This window comes from Trifolium pratense, linkage group LG2 (genome assembly GCF_020283565.1).
Source record: "Trifolium pratense cultivar HEN17-A07 linkage group LG2, ARS_RC_1.1, whole genome shotgun sequence".
Lineage (NCBI taxonomy): Eukaryota > Viridiplantae > Streptophyta > Magnoliopsida > Fabales > Fabaceae > Trifolium > Trifolium pratense.
Window position 1 is genome coordinate 1,834,453 of NC_060060.1, and position 17,992 is coordinate 1,852,444.

Sequence of the window (17,992 nt, forward strand, 5' to 3'; positions counted from 1 at the left end):
TATGTTTTTTCTCATTATATTTTTTTTCTTTTTATTTGTAGATCTATATATTTTTCACTCATCTTTTTTCTAAATATATACAGTATTTAATTTTAATCTGAAACTTGATAAAAGATGAAATTATGTTATAGAAAATGTTATAGAAAATTGTACGATAAATAACATGAATGTTATATGATATACCTGTTTCTTCAAGTTCTTCCGCTTTTTCTGTGTTCTTTCTTAGTATGTGTTTTATTTCTCCGTTTTCTTTCTTTATTTTTCAACTTAACTCTTTTATGCATTCTGAAAAAGAGACACATAAGATAAAATTGTTAGTATGAGATCAATGTTGATTTTTAATATAATTTTTCTAGATGTGATAAATAATAAAGAAACTCATCAAATTCAAATTCAAAGCTTACCCGTTGTTTTCCGCGTTATTAATTTCTCCTTCTAAAAAAGATAGAACGAAATTAATATAACATTATATTTTGGATTTTATGTTTTTGTATGAATCAGACAGATCTTACTCTCTAAAGGATGTTTAAAATCAAATAGTTCTTTGTTTTATTTTATAAAACATCATATTTTTTGTTTCATATTTCTGGAAATTGATCTTTGTTCCATAACAAAGTATTTTTTTTGGAGTCAAAGTAGAGAATATCTTTTATGAGTTGGGATGAAATAGAACAAAGATATAAAAAATGAATGAAGAAAGAATATAAAAAAGGATAGATGTATCTGGGATGTCTTCTTCTACTACTTTTTTTAGATCTCATAGATGAAAAGAAATAAAAAGAGAATAAGAAATAGCAAGTTATTCAACAATGTGTTCATGATCTTAAGATAAGAATACTATAACAAAAAAATAGTGATATATTGCAAAAATGAGTTTGATCTTCATACTTGAGTTTGATCTTCTTTTACTTAGTTGGATGCGATGAGTTCAAGAAAAAAAATCATTTAGTAAACATGATGTGAAAGAAAAAAAACATAATGAAGAAGAACAATGAGTATAGAAAAAAGAGTTTGATCTTCATACCTGTTTTCTTATTCTTGTTAGATAGAGATGAATGTCTTTTAATTTTTCTGCAAAACACAACAAAATAAAGTTATTATAGAATTGTAGTTAAAGATGAGGAGAGAAAGAAGAGAGAAGTGATGAGTTCAAATATGAGGATGAATATATTAATGAAATGTAAATTATAAAGTGTGGGAAATTTTGTGAATTTGAATTTGAATGGAAAGGGAGAATTTGAATTTGTGAATTTGAATTTGAATGAATAGAGGGAAAAATGTTTTGATGAAATCAGTTTTGTCTTTTACTTCACAAAAAGTTTGATTTGACATAAAGTTGATATTTCATTTTCAATTGGTTTAGTTCAATTGCAACCATGGCTTGATGAATAGTTTGCTTTTCTCTCACAAACTTGGAATCTGGCTCAGTTAGTGAGCCATATGGCTCAGTTACACATCAATTTAGTTCAGTTAAAAGTTTTTTGGACAACAATTACCCTCAATAAGCCACTTGGCAATTTATGAAGCAAGGGCAAAACTGATTTTTCCATAGTAATGAAATTTCTTATATTGTAATAGATTAGCTATAAAGTGTCTAAAAAATTTATTCATAATAAAAAATCTCTTTTAAGATATTTTGTAACTAATAAACCATCATTTTAGAATAAAGAGAATCTCAAGTATTTGAACTCCACAATCTCTCATTTGGAAGCTTGCAATGCCTAGGTTTATACCTGTCATTTACTAATATTACCATCCTATAAAATTTTTTTAGAGGCCCTTATTTTAATGAGGCCTTATGTCATCGCACATGTGGTACATGAGGAAAAGACGCCCCCACTATTACATAAATATCATAAATGAAATAAGGATACTAATAATTGACTAAATTATTTACACAAAAAACCAATGAGATTTCGCAAACATGGTACACAAATGCATAATTTCTTTTATTTAAAATTTGATAAACATGATGCGGTAGATGAAAAAGATGTGTATTGTTCATATAAAATAAACCATAGTCTATATATGTACCCAAAAAATAAAAATAAACCATAGTCTTGAACTTTTTTTTTTTTATTTTTATATATTACCATAGTCTTGAACTTTGATGCATAAGTTCAATCCCTACTGCCGAAATTTAGAAACTCGTTGATGTCCTTTGAACTTGAAGTGATGATGTAGCAAAGTGGGAAGACTTATGTCAACAAAAGATCGATTTTTTGGTTTCCTTTGGAATTAAAGCAGTGGATGTTGAATTTTGATTCTCTTTAATTTTTTCTCTCATATTATCTCCCGTTTTCTTAATTAAATGGTTGGTAAATCACAAAGACCAAAAAATAAACACACTTAAGAAGAGAGTAAAGAAATGTGAATGAATGACTAAGATTACTATAACATAATCAACACGCGAGAAAAATTGGAGAAGATTCAAATAAGTGGATGCTAGTGTAAAATAACATTACGGTGACAATACATATTTATTAATCTCATATAATTTTATCAAATTAACATTTGTCAAGTACTAATAACCTTTTTTTTTGAAACGACAAAACAAAGAAATTATATTAATGAGGAACATGAAAATAGTATAAGAGGTACTCTATATACCAAAGAAGGATAAGGAGAAGAGGTATTGACCTTTAAATGTTTTTATCCACTAGTGTAAAATAGTACAAGAAGTACTTACCTTAAAATGTTTGAGTAAATAGCCAAATACCCACCCTGAAATTGCAACAATCATCGAGTACCCCATTGAAATTTTAGAAATGTCTAACACCCCTTGAAATTATGTTGCTTCTGTCAAATTATTCATACCTCTCATTTACTTCGTCAATGGTGATGACGAAATTGTTAACTGTATACGTGACACTTGTCAACGCGACCTCACATCACAGGGGGTAATTGACTAAAATTTATAAAATCAGGGGGTACCTGACTGAAATTTATAATCTAAGAGATCCAAATGAAACAATATTTTTTTCAAACAACCTAATTGAAACCTAAAAGTAACTCAAATGATCAAAAGTTTAATTTAGCCAAAGAAAACACAACCAAACCTTATATGTACAATTTACATTTCTCTTCTCAAAAAATGTTTAGCTTCTGTAAAAAAGAAGGAAATGGCTAGCTTAAATTTAAAAATGGTTAAAAGATAAGGGGGCATATTTATTGGTAGACAAATATACATTCACCCAAAAAATTAGATCAGATGACACAAATTTTTTATGACTTAACCAAAGTTTCTAGTTTAAATTTGAACTTGGATATTAACGTTAAAACTTTTAGGGATAATTTTTAGCTCATTTGAGTCGATAATATTCATACGATTACTTTTTTTTTGTTCACCCTCTGCTTTCTAAGAGAAGAGAGTCCCAGTAATCCAGAGTTAGGCCTCGAGGAAGCTAAAGTCTTGTCAAGAATTATTCCCACAAGGAATCAAATTCAGATTCCCCCAAACAATTTATCTTAGGAGTAACTCAATTTATTGGTTCGAAAAATTACTATATTCAATTGCGCGTGGAGATACAGGTTGGTATAACAAAAATAGAGACAAATATACACCCCCACCACTCACACAAATTCTCATTAATCTCTATATAAATGGGCCTCTAATTTGAAATCAAGCTAAAAAATGAAACAAATGTTGAAGCCCAATTAAAAAATCCACCGCAAAAAAAAAAAAACCCAAAACCCTAATTCGACACTGTTGTTTATATACATTTTCCTCTTCGCAAAATTTAGGGCTTCTTGTTGAAATTCAGAAATCATCTCTCCCTAGTCGCAACCCTAACTTCATCTCAACCATGGTTGCCGCAAAGAAAACCGTACTCATTCTCTCACTCTCACTCTCACTCGATTCATCTTAATGGTTTCATTGTTTCTGTTAATTTTTGTTTTGATTTGGAATTGTGATTTTGATTTTGCAGAAGAAGACCCATGAGTCTATTAACAACAGACTCGCTCTTGTGATGAAGAGTGGGAAGTATACTTTGGGGTATAAAACTGTTCTCAAATCTCTCAGAAGCTCCAAAGGTTGGATTTTTATCGATCTGATTTGATTAGTACCGTTTGTTTTGTTTTTTCAGCTCGATTGAATTCATGGGTTGTTTTTGAATTTGTGTTTTTTATGTATTGATTTGAGGAAAATGAATTTTAATGGTTTTTGTTTGGATTTGGGTTACTGAATCTGGCTGTTAATTTGATTTTTCTCAAGTGTTTTAGGAAAATGACTTTTGTAGTTTGTTGAGATTTTTTTAGAATGAGGACTGTTTTTGGTTTGGGAAATATGGTTTTTACATGATTAAATTTGATGGAGAAATGTGGTGACTGGTATTTTGTTCCATATGTTGTAAATTGAAATCGAAATGTTGTTGGAGTTCATCACTATGATTTCAAAATGTGGTGAACCATTAGTATATGTTGGAGATTAGATTTCCCAATATTATAATATGTTCTTTTTTTTTTTATTAACTATTGTATGTCCATTTTGTTTGTGTCTTGTGACTAATGAGTGCTTTTCTAATCCCATTGATTATCATTGTGAATGCTTATTTTGCTTGTTGTAAACATTCTTCGATTGTTTGCAGGAAAATTGATTATCATTGCTAACAATTGCCCACCATTGAGGAAGTCCGAAATTGAATACTATGCTATGTTGGCTAAGGTTGGAGTTCATCACTACAACGGAAGTAAGTCCTCAATCTTATCTCTGTCATTTTAAAATTTTATCTGATGAACTTTAAGTGAAATGTTCTATAGTTTAGTCTACCCTGCCGTCGTCACTCAACTTACTAGCTCATTTTTTAGCATATTTCTTTTCAATTGATCTGTGTAGTCTTTGGCAAATTTACATGTTTGTGAGGCTAGCTTTATTATCGTCAATGCAACTTTATAATCCTATTGTACCATCGAATTGGTTGGTCTGAAGCGGCTTTGTGATTTCTTTTGCGTAGTAGGTTAAATGGCCTCATGTATAGCTGTCATTGAATTTTCAATAGTGATAGCTTGCCTAGATAATTGTTTGATTAAATGTCATTAGTAGATGATAGAAGTAATTTTTTTTTAATGGTTTACTACCCAAACCCCTCACAACTAGACCACACCTAGTGGCTTTATGTAAAAAAAAAATCTAATTTTTTAATTTGCGTTACCAATAAGTATTATCCTGCTCTACTGAAATTTTTAGCCTTTAAAATTTCTGTTATTTGCCGCTACTCAGTTTTGACTTGAATTTTCAGTCAGTGGGGTCTTATATAGATTTTTCTTTCCTATATGAAGTGCATTATGTTTCGAGATCTTGGGATATTCCTTTTGGCTAATAATAAAATGTTCACAACAGTTTTGAAGATTTCACTTGATTAGTTAAGCTGTAATTGCAAATTTGATATTTCTATAATTGCATTTTTTTTATGGTATTGATTGTTATCATTGATGCCTTTGTTGCTGTTTTATATAAAACACAATTATGTTCTAAGCAACGTTTTCTTCCTTATAGACAATGTGGATCTCGGCACTGCTTGCGGAAAGTACTACAGAGTGTGCTGTCTCAGTATCATCGATCCTGGTATGATATTATAATATTATTACTCTAGCATTAGTAATGAATTTATGTTTTTCATTTTTTGAATTTTTTTTAATCTGTTTTCAGGTGATTCTGATATCATCAAGAGCATACCTGGCGAGCAGTAGAGTTGTTGTATCAAGTTCTCGATTTTGGCCACTTTTTCTATCAAAACTGGTTTTATGTTTGCTTGTTTTTTGCTGATTAAGACATTGTTAGAAGAATATTTATGTAGACTTCTGGATGTATTTCGGTATTTGAGTATTAATCGACTGCAAATTTTTTTCTTAAAACTAGTTTTGATGGTCCGTATTAAATTAGTTGGTTTGTCAAATGCCATTGCTTTCCCAAATATTGATTGGAAAGAGAAGTGAGAAGTTGTTTTTGTTTCAGTTTTCAGTCCGTGTTCGATCAAAATGAATGGCTGAAATTCATTCACTTTGTAAAATTGAGTTGAAATATGAACTGTTCGATATTAAATTAACAATAACTGCCAAAATCCTATAGTAGTCAATCTCAATCTGAGACATACACCCACAATTGAGAATACGCTGCTTCATTTTCTTAAATTTGACCAAAATATCATTTTCTTTTTTTTCTCATCCTACCTTTTTATGTTTCATAATCTAAACTCTGGAATTTACACACTGCACACTAACCATTTATGATATATACAGTTTTGTTAAAGATGAAAAAGTTTTTGAAAATTGCTCTTTAGCCCCCCCCCCCCCCCTATATTACCTCAGGCCCCCCAAACTGACCAAATTACCCTCCAGAACACTTCGGAATGCAGTTTTTTTTTTTTTTTTTTTGAAAACTTGGTTTCCGGTCTTCGGAATGCAGTATTATCTTTGGAGCACAACCATAGCCACAAACTAACATCAAAGCATTCACTAAAATTTCACAAAGAATGATGTTGTATGTGAAAAAACTCTTTCCTGCGTTTTTGCGTTCCAAACCCTTCACTATTTCTGTGTTGTTTATGCTTTCCTGCAATTTTGTTCTTAAAATGTTGTTTCAGATCCTGCGATCCGAACCTGTCCGTTTTCGGATCCTAGATTCCAAATGGATTTGATCATGGCCATTAGGCTGCAGAAACAAGAGTTCTTACAAGTGAAAATGGATTTGTGAAAATGAAACAAGTTTTGAAGGGATTTTTGGGTAAGAAACACGTTTTGGTTGCTTTGAGAGCTCAAAGTAATGTGATATTGTGAAGTACTTTCAATCAACTTATACAAATTTGCCAATTTGCTGCACTCCAATCTTCTATGTATCTACCAATACCATGAATATATATGTACCTTTTTTTCTAAAACAACCAAATCCTTCTTTAGTTTAGAAATTGTTGTGTTCTTCCTCCGTATAATGTCTTCTAGTTCTGCAACCATCTGTTTTAAATAGTAAAAATGATAACCGGAAACCCACTCGGGGTTGGTCTAGTGGTGTTGGCTTGGGTCCTTGGAATATGCTCATCTCAAGATCTCAAGTTCGATTCCTCCTGGTGCCAATTTCGGTGAGCTAAGTCCATACAAAGAAAAAAACTTTGGCTTTAAATGGGGCCCCCGCAAGTGGGCGATAGGATTGGTCCCCTTGGATTAGTCGGTCCTAGGGCTGAATATCAAGTTCTCAAAAAAAAATAAAAAATGATAACTGGATTATTAAAAGGGAAAAACAAGTTTCCCTTTCCAACTTCCTTTATTCAATTCCTTCACCATGAATTGAATTCATGGAACACATATTTATGTTAGCGCAACAATCGGGGAGGGTCGAGTGAGGAGCATTCACTTTTGTAGCACTTGTTCTTTTGAGCAACACACCTTTGTGGGAGACACACCACTTGTTCACCCAAAACCTTAAGGTAATAGGTGAGTGGGTTATCCCACTTATAAATCTCAAGTCACCACATTCCTATCCAATGTAAGACTATTTCCACAAACTCACACTTGCTATATTTTCAACAATTTATCCTTCGAATTTGGTGGTTGTGTTTGATAATAGTATTGTGATGATGCTTCCATATATAGAGAGAGATTTATTCTATTTTGAATAGACACAAATGATATAATGATGAAAATTGAAAATTCTCTTACAAGAACACAAATGATATAATGACGAAAATTCTCTGCAACTTCTGCTCCCTTTCGTTTGGTTAAACTACAACTTCAGACGTATATTGCATTTCAGCTTGTATCTATTACAACAGAACTGCTAATAGTTTTAGAACTTTCTAGTGAAAGCCATTGAACTGCATTTTGCATTAACATGTTGTTTGTTGCTAATCAGAACTAACATCAATGAAAATACATTGAACTGCAAAATTTCCAAAACGAATGACCATTTCCGAAAGCAAATTCCGAAATCTGCTAAAAAATGTGCATTCCGGAACACAAATTCCAAAATCAAGGGGAAAAAAGTGAATTTCGGAATGTACAATCTGAACTTAAGCGTTTTCAGAATTTAAATTCCGAACCTAAATGACTTTCGGATTGTATAATCCAAACGTCTCTAATCCCAAATTTAGAGATATTTTTAGATTTTTGGGGAGGATTGGAGGCAACAAAGGAGGCTAAAGAGTAAATTTATAGTATTTTTATCTTGTAGAGTCTAGATGCACTAATTTCTTACCGTTCTTAGTTAACACCTTCGTGTATCAGCCTCTACAAGATAAACTAAGGCATTTTAATCATTGCTGATTAATTAACAAACAATTGATCCCATAGATTTACTTTTGTCATCCTATCTATTTATCAAAATGCCCCTTTTCGTTAGTTAAGTAGCGGACACTCCCAAAAATACCCTACCACCCTACCTTTATAACGTCAACTACTTATGTAGCGGATGCTATTTTTCTAAAAATTCTCATCTTTATAACGTCCGCTACTTAAGTAGCGGATAATATTTTTCTAAAAATTCGTATCTTTATAATGTCCGCTACATAAAAATTCTCGACCTCTTGATATTATGCATGTTGATTTAATCAAGTGATGCATTTTTTACTTCATAAAATAAATTGCTCATCTGAGTCTAAAGAGTCCAACAATTTTTATGGAAAACACTATGTCTTACTCTCATGTAGAATAGCAATAAAACTTAAAAAGTTTCTGCAAGAATGACTTAGACCCAACTAAAAAAACTCAAATTATAAAGAGCAACACTTACACTCTTTTAAGGATGAGCTTATAAATATAAAAAACTCTTAATTTTACATTACTTTTTATTCAAAACAAATAATGTAAAATTGTTGTTAAAGAAATATAATTCCCTTCCATACAATTTTCATTTTTAGAAAATAAACAATTGTGCATATCATTATTATCCCCTATTTTATTAACCAATTATCCCAACTAAGTTTGAGGTACTTAAGAATGCAACGTGTCAGTGAGAGTATCAATAAGTGGGTCCATCTAAATCCTATTAGTCTCACTTATTGGTTCTTCAAGTTTACATATCTCTTGTTACAAACCATGAATGGCTAAACAAAGATAAGGGAAATTGACCATGGAATAAGCTGTCACTATAGTTCACTATATTAGGACATACTTATTTATGCAGCTATTTGATCTTTTTTAGATATATTAATAACATAATTAGCAACACTGATATTATTAAGTTGAACATTTTTATTTGAGTTCGAATCTGAAATATTTTAGTTGTGTATGTGAGTTTTAGGTTGTAAATTTCACCTTGTTTGCATAACCGTAAAAAGAAAAAGTTATAATTAATATGTGCATTCGGTGATAATGAAAATTAGTTTAGTTGGTAAGAAATTCATTAATATTCAATGATGTTTGAGCTTGAGGTCAATCCTAACTTTAGTGAGCTTATAAGACTCAACTCATCTAAGCTATTTTTATAAAAAGAAAAATGTGTATATTTGGTACGCGACTTTACAAAATTTTCCTTTATTATGTATATTATATATGTGTCTAACATTAATCTACTAAATAAAAAATATATTTTAAATGTACGATATAATAATAACTGCGCAAAATCAAAAAAAAAAAAACGAATGATCCGAATTTCAAACACAATATTTTAAATTTATAAAAATTAAATTTTACATTAAAATTTAGCCCGTTAAATCTTGATCGGACGATCTAGATGTTCAACACCACACAAAATCCAAATTCCAAAAAAAAAAGTTTTCCAAAGGGCTTATAAGAGGTAGCATCAATCAACCATCCCCAAACATTAAACATTGATTCTATTAATAATTAATGCAAGTACCAAGTAACAGTTATCTTAAGCTTCATTTGAGAATCTGAAGCTCATTCAGATAAGTGAGTGATAGTAACCAAACAAACTTGCAGAGGTAGGTCCAATATTGTACTTTGTTTCTCAATTTCTTGGTTTTGTCATTGTTGTACTTTGGAATTTTCAGAAAGTATCTTCTTCTTCTTCTTCTTCTTTTTTTTTTTTTTTTAATATTGTGTTCTTTATTTTTCATGTGTTTATATCTTCACTAATGTTTCAAACAATATAAACATGGCCTTTTATGGAAATTTTGTTCTGTTTAGGTTCCAATTGTTATGTTTCTGTTAACTAGAATTAAAAAAGGTTAATATTTTTGTTAACAGTTAAATTTGTTAGTTTTCAAACAATAATAACAAAGACATTAAGATAATCTTGTGCTGTTCTTTCGGAACAGAACATAAATTCTAGTGCAAATTTTGAAACATAATTATGCAGAAACTTAGATAATTAATCTAAGCTTGTGTTGCAGCTCTTGAATTAGGAAATGAATAGTGTAAGTTTTTTCCCTAGTAGTAATCGAACTCGTGTAGTTTACAACACTCACACACTCTATAGTCGATAATATAAATAGCTCGAACAAATCAATTGTTGATATTAACTATTAAGTTTACGTTTTCAAAGCTTGATGGCTATATACACTAATTGGTCGAAATCAATTGTCGAAATTTATTTCTTTAGATGCTTCTAACGCTTTTTTCTTTTCCTTTCTTCAGATTTTCATGGCTGCATTTTCGATATGTTACAGAACACCGTACAAGAAAACATGCATAGTTCTTGGCAGAGATTCTTTGCACAAGGCCGCGACAAAATTTCGTGTTCATTGTTCGTCAGAGTCTAGTTCTGTTGAGAAGAAACTAAGATCTTTAGATTCTTATTTTGGTAAACTCCAACATAATACAAAGTTACCTGATTCTAATGCATCAAATGAGGTGTTAAAGGTGCACCAAAGAAATGATCAAGATGAATCAACACATGAACTTGAGTCTCTTGATGAGTATCTTGGAAAACTAAATAATGGTATAGTGAAATGACTTTTTAGTATTGTACGTAGTTCATTCTCGTTTAGGTTTAAATATGATTTTAATCGCTGCAAATATACTGCTATTGTTTACTTTTAGTCCCTGTAGTTTTTATTTTTAGTCCCTGCAAATTTACAATTTTTCGCTTTTGGTTCCTGTAGGCATAAACCAAGAGTCTCTTGTGGCATCTTATATTGAAAATCATATGGATGAAAGTTTAGCTCCAAAACACAGTCTTAGCCAAGATACTCAAAGAACAAATTTTAGGAAACCAAGTACTTATGTGAATATAAGAAGATTAAAAGGTTCAAGTGGTTCAATATCTGCTATAGATTCACAACAGCAAAATGATACATCCAGTCTTTACCTCATGTAAGTCCTTATCTGTCATAAGTTCTTGCTGATAACTTTTATACTTGATTTACCATATTAATTGTTTAGCATATGATATACTCTCTCTGGTCCTTTTTATAAGAAACGATCCACTTTTTAGGTTCAGTGCATATTTGATGTATCTGGTGTATATTATAGACCAGATACATCAGTTATTTAATAAACCTAAAATGTCAATTGTTTCTTATAAAAATGATCGGAGGTAGTATTATAGATAGAGTTTAATTTTGATATACTGTCATTGTAAAACTTTTTACACTTGTCAAACAATTCTGATAAGAACTAAGAATTATCAATAAATGCTCAATGAATGCGGCCAGAGTTCATGGCAGAGAGGATGTCCGATGGTGGGAGATCTCCGCCATGGATTATGGCCAAAAACCACTATTCATTGAGCATTTCTTCCATCAGTCCACCATCACTGCGAGATCCTTCATCTTTCTTGATAATTCTGAGGTCTGATTAGAACAAATATATTTTCAATGATTAGACAGTAATTATTTTTTTACATTGGCAGTATATTTTCAATGATTAGACAGTGAAATCATTATAAATGACTATTTTTGAGCTTTCTATGTTGTTTTTATGAACAAGGAGCTTTCTATGTTGTTATCTTTGGTGCAGTGGTATATTGGCATCAGTAAACATTGGAGTGTTTCTATTTGAAATTGCAAGTCCTATAAGGAGTGATAACTTAGAGCTGTTTTCACTTCCGCAACTATATGGCGCAAAGATAAATGATTTGATCATGGTTGGAGAATGGTGGAGGCTTATAACACCAATGTTTCTGGTACAACATTGAGAATTGGGTCTGTGTTTCCATTCCACATATATATAGTGCACTACATAAATGACACTAGCAATCACCTCGGAGAAAAACAGACATCAATTAGTTTTACGCTGACCTCCAATGAAAATCCATCATTCTGCAGTTATTTTTAACTTGCGGATATATCATGATTCTCATTAGATGTTGGTGTAAAACTATTTTACACCGACAATGTATCTCCATTAAACTTACTCCCTCTGGTCTCATATATATTTAAATATTCCTTTTTCATGTTCATTGAATAACTGATATATCTGGTACATAATATGAGACCAGTGAGAGTAAGAGAGATTAGTTACTAACTCTGGTTCGTGGATCTGCCACTACATTCACTCACTTCTCAAAACCATCATTAAAAATTAGGATCGCATTAATGCATCATGTGTATACTATGGGAAATCTAGAAACTCTTTATGATACTAAAGTGATTAACTTTTTAGCAAATTTTTATATGCAGCATGCAGGAATATTTCACATTGCTCTAAGTTGTTGGGCCCTTGTATCATTTGGGCCTCAAGTTTGCAAAGGCTACGGTTCATTTACATTTTTCTTGATCTACATATTGGGTGGAGTTTCCGGCAACTTGGCAAGTTTTTTACATACACCAGATCCAACTGTTGGCGGGACCGTAAGTATCAATCGTCAACTCATAGTCAACATTCACCAAATCATCTCTAAAACGATATTTACAATTAATTTGAGATCAGACAACTAAAATCAATAACAGTGTTACGTACACAGTTACTGCGTGGAATCCAAATTTTGCAATGTCTAACATGAACTTTCTACTCAGGGACCTGTATTTGCAATAATTGGTGCTTGGCTCATGTACCAAATTCAAAATAGAGATGTTGCAAATGATGATTCTGACAATCTATTCAAGAAGGCAATGATTATTACAGCTCTTGGTTTCATATTATGCAATCTTGGCCCAATTGATGAGTGGTATGTATGGCATTTAGATTGTTGTTGTAAAAGTTATTAACATTTCAAAATGTTCATCAAGTTGTAATTAGAAATCTTTATATGGTGACCGACTCATTTGTAGGTCACACTCGGGCGCAGCTTTTACTGGAATGGCATATAGCTTTCTAATTAGTCCAACTCTTCAGTTGGATGATACATCACCTGGGACCGGCGAAGAAAGACTCAAACTTGTTACAAAATACGGTTCTTTCAAATCACTAATTATATTCTCCATATTCATCGTTGGTTTAAGTTCATTACTTTTTTTTATGGATCCCCTCTCAATGCCTTAGCATCTGTTGATGAAGTAGCATGAGTGAATTTCATATTTATCACTAAGATTAGCTTTTATTTCTTCTATCTTTATCAAGTTATTGTAGGGTTACAAAGATATATGATTGTATAAGCTTAGTCCTTGGCCATAAAGAACTATAATATGTGTAACAAATTATTATGAATTAGTAGTTTTTCTACATATGATTCCTAAATACAATTCAACATGAAGCTTTCTCTTATTTTATTTGAAGCATTGTATTGTTTCATTCAAATCAAACAAATTGAGGAGTTCTTCAATTCCAATTCCAAAGGTTTAACCTGCAATTTAGTCAATAAATGGAATTTTTTAAGACAGAACTAAATAACATAAATCTTGTCTAATAAAAAAAAACTACGGATTAGCAATTCAGACAAATGCATAAGTTACTAAATCTTAATAATACTATCATAATGTAATGGGATTACATTCATTCATAGGTGTTTTCTCGGGTTTTCTGACATTATTATTCCATGTTTAATCAGGCTGCAATAGGAGAAGCCAAAACAGTTTTCTTAGAATTGAGAGTTGACCACAACCCTACTAAATTAGCTTGAAAAATGAAGATAGTCTCTTAAATATAAATTTGTTCAGACCAACTCACATCCGATGTGGAACTTCTTAATCTTAACACAACCCCTCACTCACGTCTAGCACTATTAGACTTGGTGCGTGGATATAAATGGTGGGAAGCCCGATAACGAAAACCGGATAACAAATGGTCCAACGGATCAATCCGAGCATGAGACTATGAGAGCTCTCACCTATCTCAAGAAGTCTCAGACCCTCAGGAGTCCTAGAGCTCTGACCCTTTGAGCTTGACCCCTTAGACCATTGTTTTAAAATGTTCTTTAGACCCCGAGGGGTAAATGAATGGAATGTCATAGCAGTCGATTCAGACCATGCAAATTTGTTGGTTGACTCTGGTTAGTTGAGCCTCTGTAGGACAAATTAAGTACGTGTTTCGTGAGAAGTGGCGTCTTGTCTAAGAACACAACAATCACACTTATATCATCATGAAAAGTCCTCTTGCTAAGATTTTCAAGGCCTAACTCCGAGGAAAATATGAACAGGAGGACTTTTCATGATGACATAAGTGTGATTGTATTGTTCTTAGACAAGACGCCACTTCTCAAGAAGCACGTACTTAATCTGTCCTACAGAGGCTCAACTAGCCTGAGTCAACCATTAGAATTTGCAAAGTCTGGATTAATTGCTACGATGTTCCATTCATTTACCTTTTGGTTTCTGAAGAACATTTTCAAATAATGGTTTAAGGGATCAACCTCAAAGGGTCAGAGCTCTAGGGCTCCTGAGGGTCTGAGACTTCTTGAGATAAGTGAGTGCTCTCATGCTCGGATTAATGCGTTGGGCCACCTATTATCAGGTTTATGTTATCGGGCCACCCACCATTTATATATGCACGCATCAAGCCCAATAATACTAGACGTGAGGGTGTGTGTTAAGAAATATTAAGAAATTCCACATCGGATGTGAGTTGGTATTGTTGTTCCGTTTTTATTGGCTGCATTTGCTAAAACAACATGAGTAGTACAAGTTGCTTTGTTGTTCTAGTGCAACATGTGAGACAAGATATTCCAATATGTGTGCAACATCTAGTCGCGTCTACAAGCCATGGTTCATGTGTCATCAGTGACACGTAATTGTTATTATCCAAGCAAATTTTCGGTAGCTATTTCTCTGAGCGAGATTACTGGTTATTTTTAAAAGATTGGTTAGCAAGTTAGCTAGATTTGTTTAAAGAATAAAAAAAATCAAATCTAATTAAATGAAAATTTAAAATAAATCTAATCCTGGTTATTTCTAAAAAGGCTAACCTTGATGAAATGTACTTATACATCTCATCTTTCTTCTCAGGACCATAAGAAAACCATTTTTCATCAGCAACATCATCTTTTTGTCTTTTAAGTGGCATCTGTATATTATTATCTATTAGAAAACTTGCAAAAGCTAAATTCTTAATGGTATTATTCAAGAAAATTAAACTAATTTGTTTTGAGAACTACCTTTTTGACCACTACTATTTGAGTACTAGAAGTACAGTTCTGATAGCATCCGAACGTTGTTTCACTACAATATGAAAACAAGAAAAAATGTCATCGGTAACATTTGAACTAATGAACTCTTATAAAAAAAATAGTAAATGTAGATTTATAGTATGATTTATGTATTTCTCTAATTGATTACATTTATTTTATTACCAAAATAGGTCAAGTTTTAATGATAAAAAATGATTTATGTATTTCTCTAATTGATTACATTTATTTTATTACCAAAATAGGTCAAGTTTTAATGATAAAAAAAATTACGCGTTCATGCAACAATCACATTTTTCTTACGAAATTGTAAAAAAAAAAAAAAATTAAATATAAACAAATTAATAGATGTGAGAATTAAAAATTGAATATTATGGGCATATAACAAGATGTAAAATATTAGTAACATTGAAATTCACTGTAATATATGCAATTCCAATTTGCAATTTATTTTATATCAACAGTAAAGATGTCATTCTCCTAATCCTGACACTTCCCTATAGTGTTTTTGATTATTTTTTTAGACGTTGATGAAACATAAATCGCAAATTATGTTTTAAATTAATTTATTTTCTTTAAAGAGAGACAACAATTGCTCTTTGATTCAGATCATAAATCATATTACCTGTTGATTTTACAAACAATGCATATTATGACATTCGTTAACAATATACTTGTGTACGAATGTAGTCAAACACATCAGAGGCAATGAACCCCAGATCTAAGCTAGAAAACATCTTAAACGGAAAACCCACTCCATGAATAGAACCACCATCTAACCAACTCCAAAACCACTGGCGCGGTGTAGGCAAATCTAAAACGTTAAAACCTACAGATTGCAACAAATCTAGAATCAAATAGAGAAAAAAAAAAAAAAAAGGAAAAAAAATACAAACCACACACTAGTGAAGGATAATTTAGAAATATGGTGGACCAAACTGATATTGATCACGAGGGAGGATGGCTACACTTATCCACATGAACCAAAAGAGGAGACACGAATGATAACACCATATGGTTTCGATGCCGATGGAAACAAACCCTTTCAACTTTAAACCACAATCGTTAGACTGGATTGGTTGAACAGTGGTGCCGCCAACCGTGAGGGCTAGACACACATCACCACTACCTAAGCTACATCATAGAAGGATGATTTGGATTTAGGGTTGAGGAGGTTGAGAGAAGGTGTGGACAATGGCTGGAGGATAAAGAGAGTGAAAGCTAGTGTTAATAGAAAAAAAAGAGTGAGGGTTGATATGAATTTATATGAATTTCACCTATTCAAAAAGTGGATGTTAATAGAAAAATCACGTGCTTTTTTTCTTTAAAATCTATTTATTTTTCAGTCAAATGCAATATTTATTGTTTTCAACAATACTCTTAAATTTGGTCAAAAAAAAAAAATAGACTTGATTATCTATTACAAAGATAGAAATTGGTGCAAAATAAAATATAATAAATATTTCAAAGCATTAAAAATAATACCAATTTTGTTTAAAGTAACAAAATTTATATTGCAATTTTTTCTACTAAGTGAGAAAAATTTCTTTAAAATCATGTGCTTGTTTTTCTTTAAAATCTATTTATTTTTCAGTCAAATGCAATATTTATTGTTTTCAACAATACTCTTAAATTTGGTAAAAAAAAAAAGACTTGATTATCTATTACAAAGATAGAAATTGGTGCAAAATAAAATATAATAAATATTTCAAAGCATTAAAAATAATACTGATCGTACCTGATGATCAGAATAGATTGATGGCCGGTCCGTTGAGCGAGCGTCCACACCGAAGGGGGGGTTTGTACCTGCAGGTGCTCCGATGCCTAAGTCAGCAAAGTGAACAGAGAGATACAAAAGAAGAGAGAGAAAGAAAGTGTAGAATGGTTCTGAATACCTGGCTCTCCTGTATAGGAGAGCTTATATAGTGCCCCCAGCGCTGGGCCAAAGGTTGGTCTATTGGGCCTGGATAACCGGCCCAATAGGTCCAACTGCCAGGATAGCCCCTGTATCGTAGGGGAAGGCAGTTATTTGCCTCTATCCTGGTTTGGAGTCGTTCCGCTATTGGCGGATAATGGATGACTCCGTGACGGATATGGTTGGTCAATGGAGCACGTGTTAAACGTGCTGCTTAGCTGTTAAGCTAAGGCTGAATGAGTCGTCGTGCACGGATAGCCGAGCACGTGATTAGCGTGGAGCTAATCTGTTATGTCGAGCAGGACACGTCATTGGCTGACGTGTCGGGGAAGTATCCCCTTATTGGGCCATGCCCCAAATGTCGGTCATAAGTGATTGGGTCAGCTCTTGGCCCAGTCCAGAACAGGAGCCCCCCAAGTCGTTGCTCCTAGGTATAGGGGTAATGACTTAAGGTCCATGCCCGTATGTCGAGGAGTTGTTTTCCTCGTCGATCCTAGGAGGAGTTCATAATTCATTGATTATGTTTGTTGCTCGTTTGCGCGAGGAGCGCATTTGTATGTTGCTCGTGAATTCCTCAGTGGTATGACGAGGGGGATTTTCCAAGGAGGGAGTTTCCCTTTGCTCGCATCACGTGCCACGATGTTCGAGGAGGAACTTGCGGGGAAGAGGTTTTGAAAGTCATT

At 32.4% G+C, this 17,992-nt stretch overlaps 2 protein-coding genes and 1 long non-coding RNA gene across 5 annotated transcripts; 2 read left to right on the plus strand and 1 right to left on the minus strand.

Annotated features, from left to right (window-relative positions):
- Positions 1-3,676: 3,676 nt before the first annotated feature.
- LOC123910934 (60S ribosomal protein L30) lies at positions 3,677-5,856 on the plus strand. The gene is made up of 5 exons (XM_045962227.1): positions 3,677-3,827; positions 3,930-4,035; positions 4,590-4,691; positions 5,498-5,566; positions 5,651-5,856. The coding sequence occupies exons 1-5, from the start codon at positions 3,807-3,809 to the stop codon at positions 5,689-5,691; spliced, it is 339 nt and encodes a 112-aa protein (XP_045818183.1). The 5' UTR covers positions 3,677-3,806; the 3' UTR covers positions 5,692-5,856.
- A 3,861-nt stretch (positions 5,857-9,717) lies between these two features.
- Positions 9,718-13,539, plus strand: LOC123910935 (RHOMBOID-like protein 9, chloroplastic). Its single transcript, XM_045962228.1, has 7 exons — positions 9,718-9,875; positions 10,531-10,834; positions 10,998-11,208; positions 11,854-12,019; positions 12,516-12,686; positions 12,852-13,003; positions 13,107-13,539. Exons 2-7 carry the CDS (start codon positions 10,537-10,539, stop codon positions 13,315-13,317), a joined length of 1,209 nt encoding a protein of 402 aa, XP_045818184.1. The 5' UTR covers positions 9,718-9,875; positions 10,531-10,536; the 3' UTR covers positions 13,318-13,539.
- On the minus strand, positions 13,277-16,614 carry LOC123910939. Of its 3 annotated transcripts, none has more exons than XR_006810349.1 (3): positions 16,020-16,614; positions 15,365-15,428; positions 13,277-13,618 (listed from the first exon to the last, which is right to left on the minus strand). It is a non-coding gene; the product is annotated as an uncharacterized LOC123910939 (long non-coding RNA). The 3 variants fall into 3 exon arrangements; XR_006810347.1 differs by lacking the exon at positions 13,277-13,618 and adding an exon at positions 15,184-15,273; XR_006810348.1 differs by lacking the exon at positions 15,365-15,428.
- Between the last annotated feature and the right edge of the window lie 1,378 nt (positions 16,615-17,992).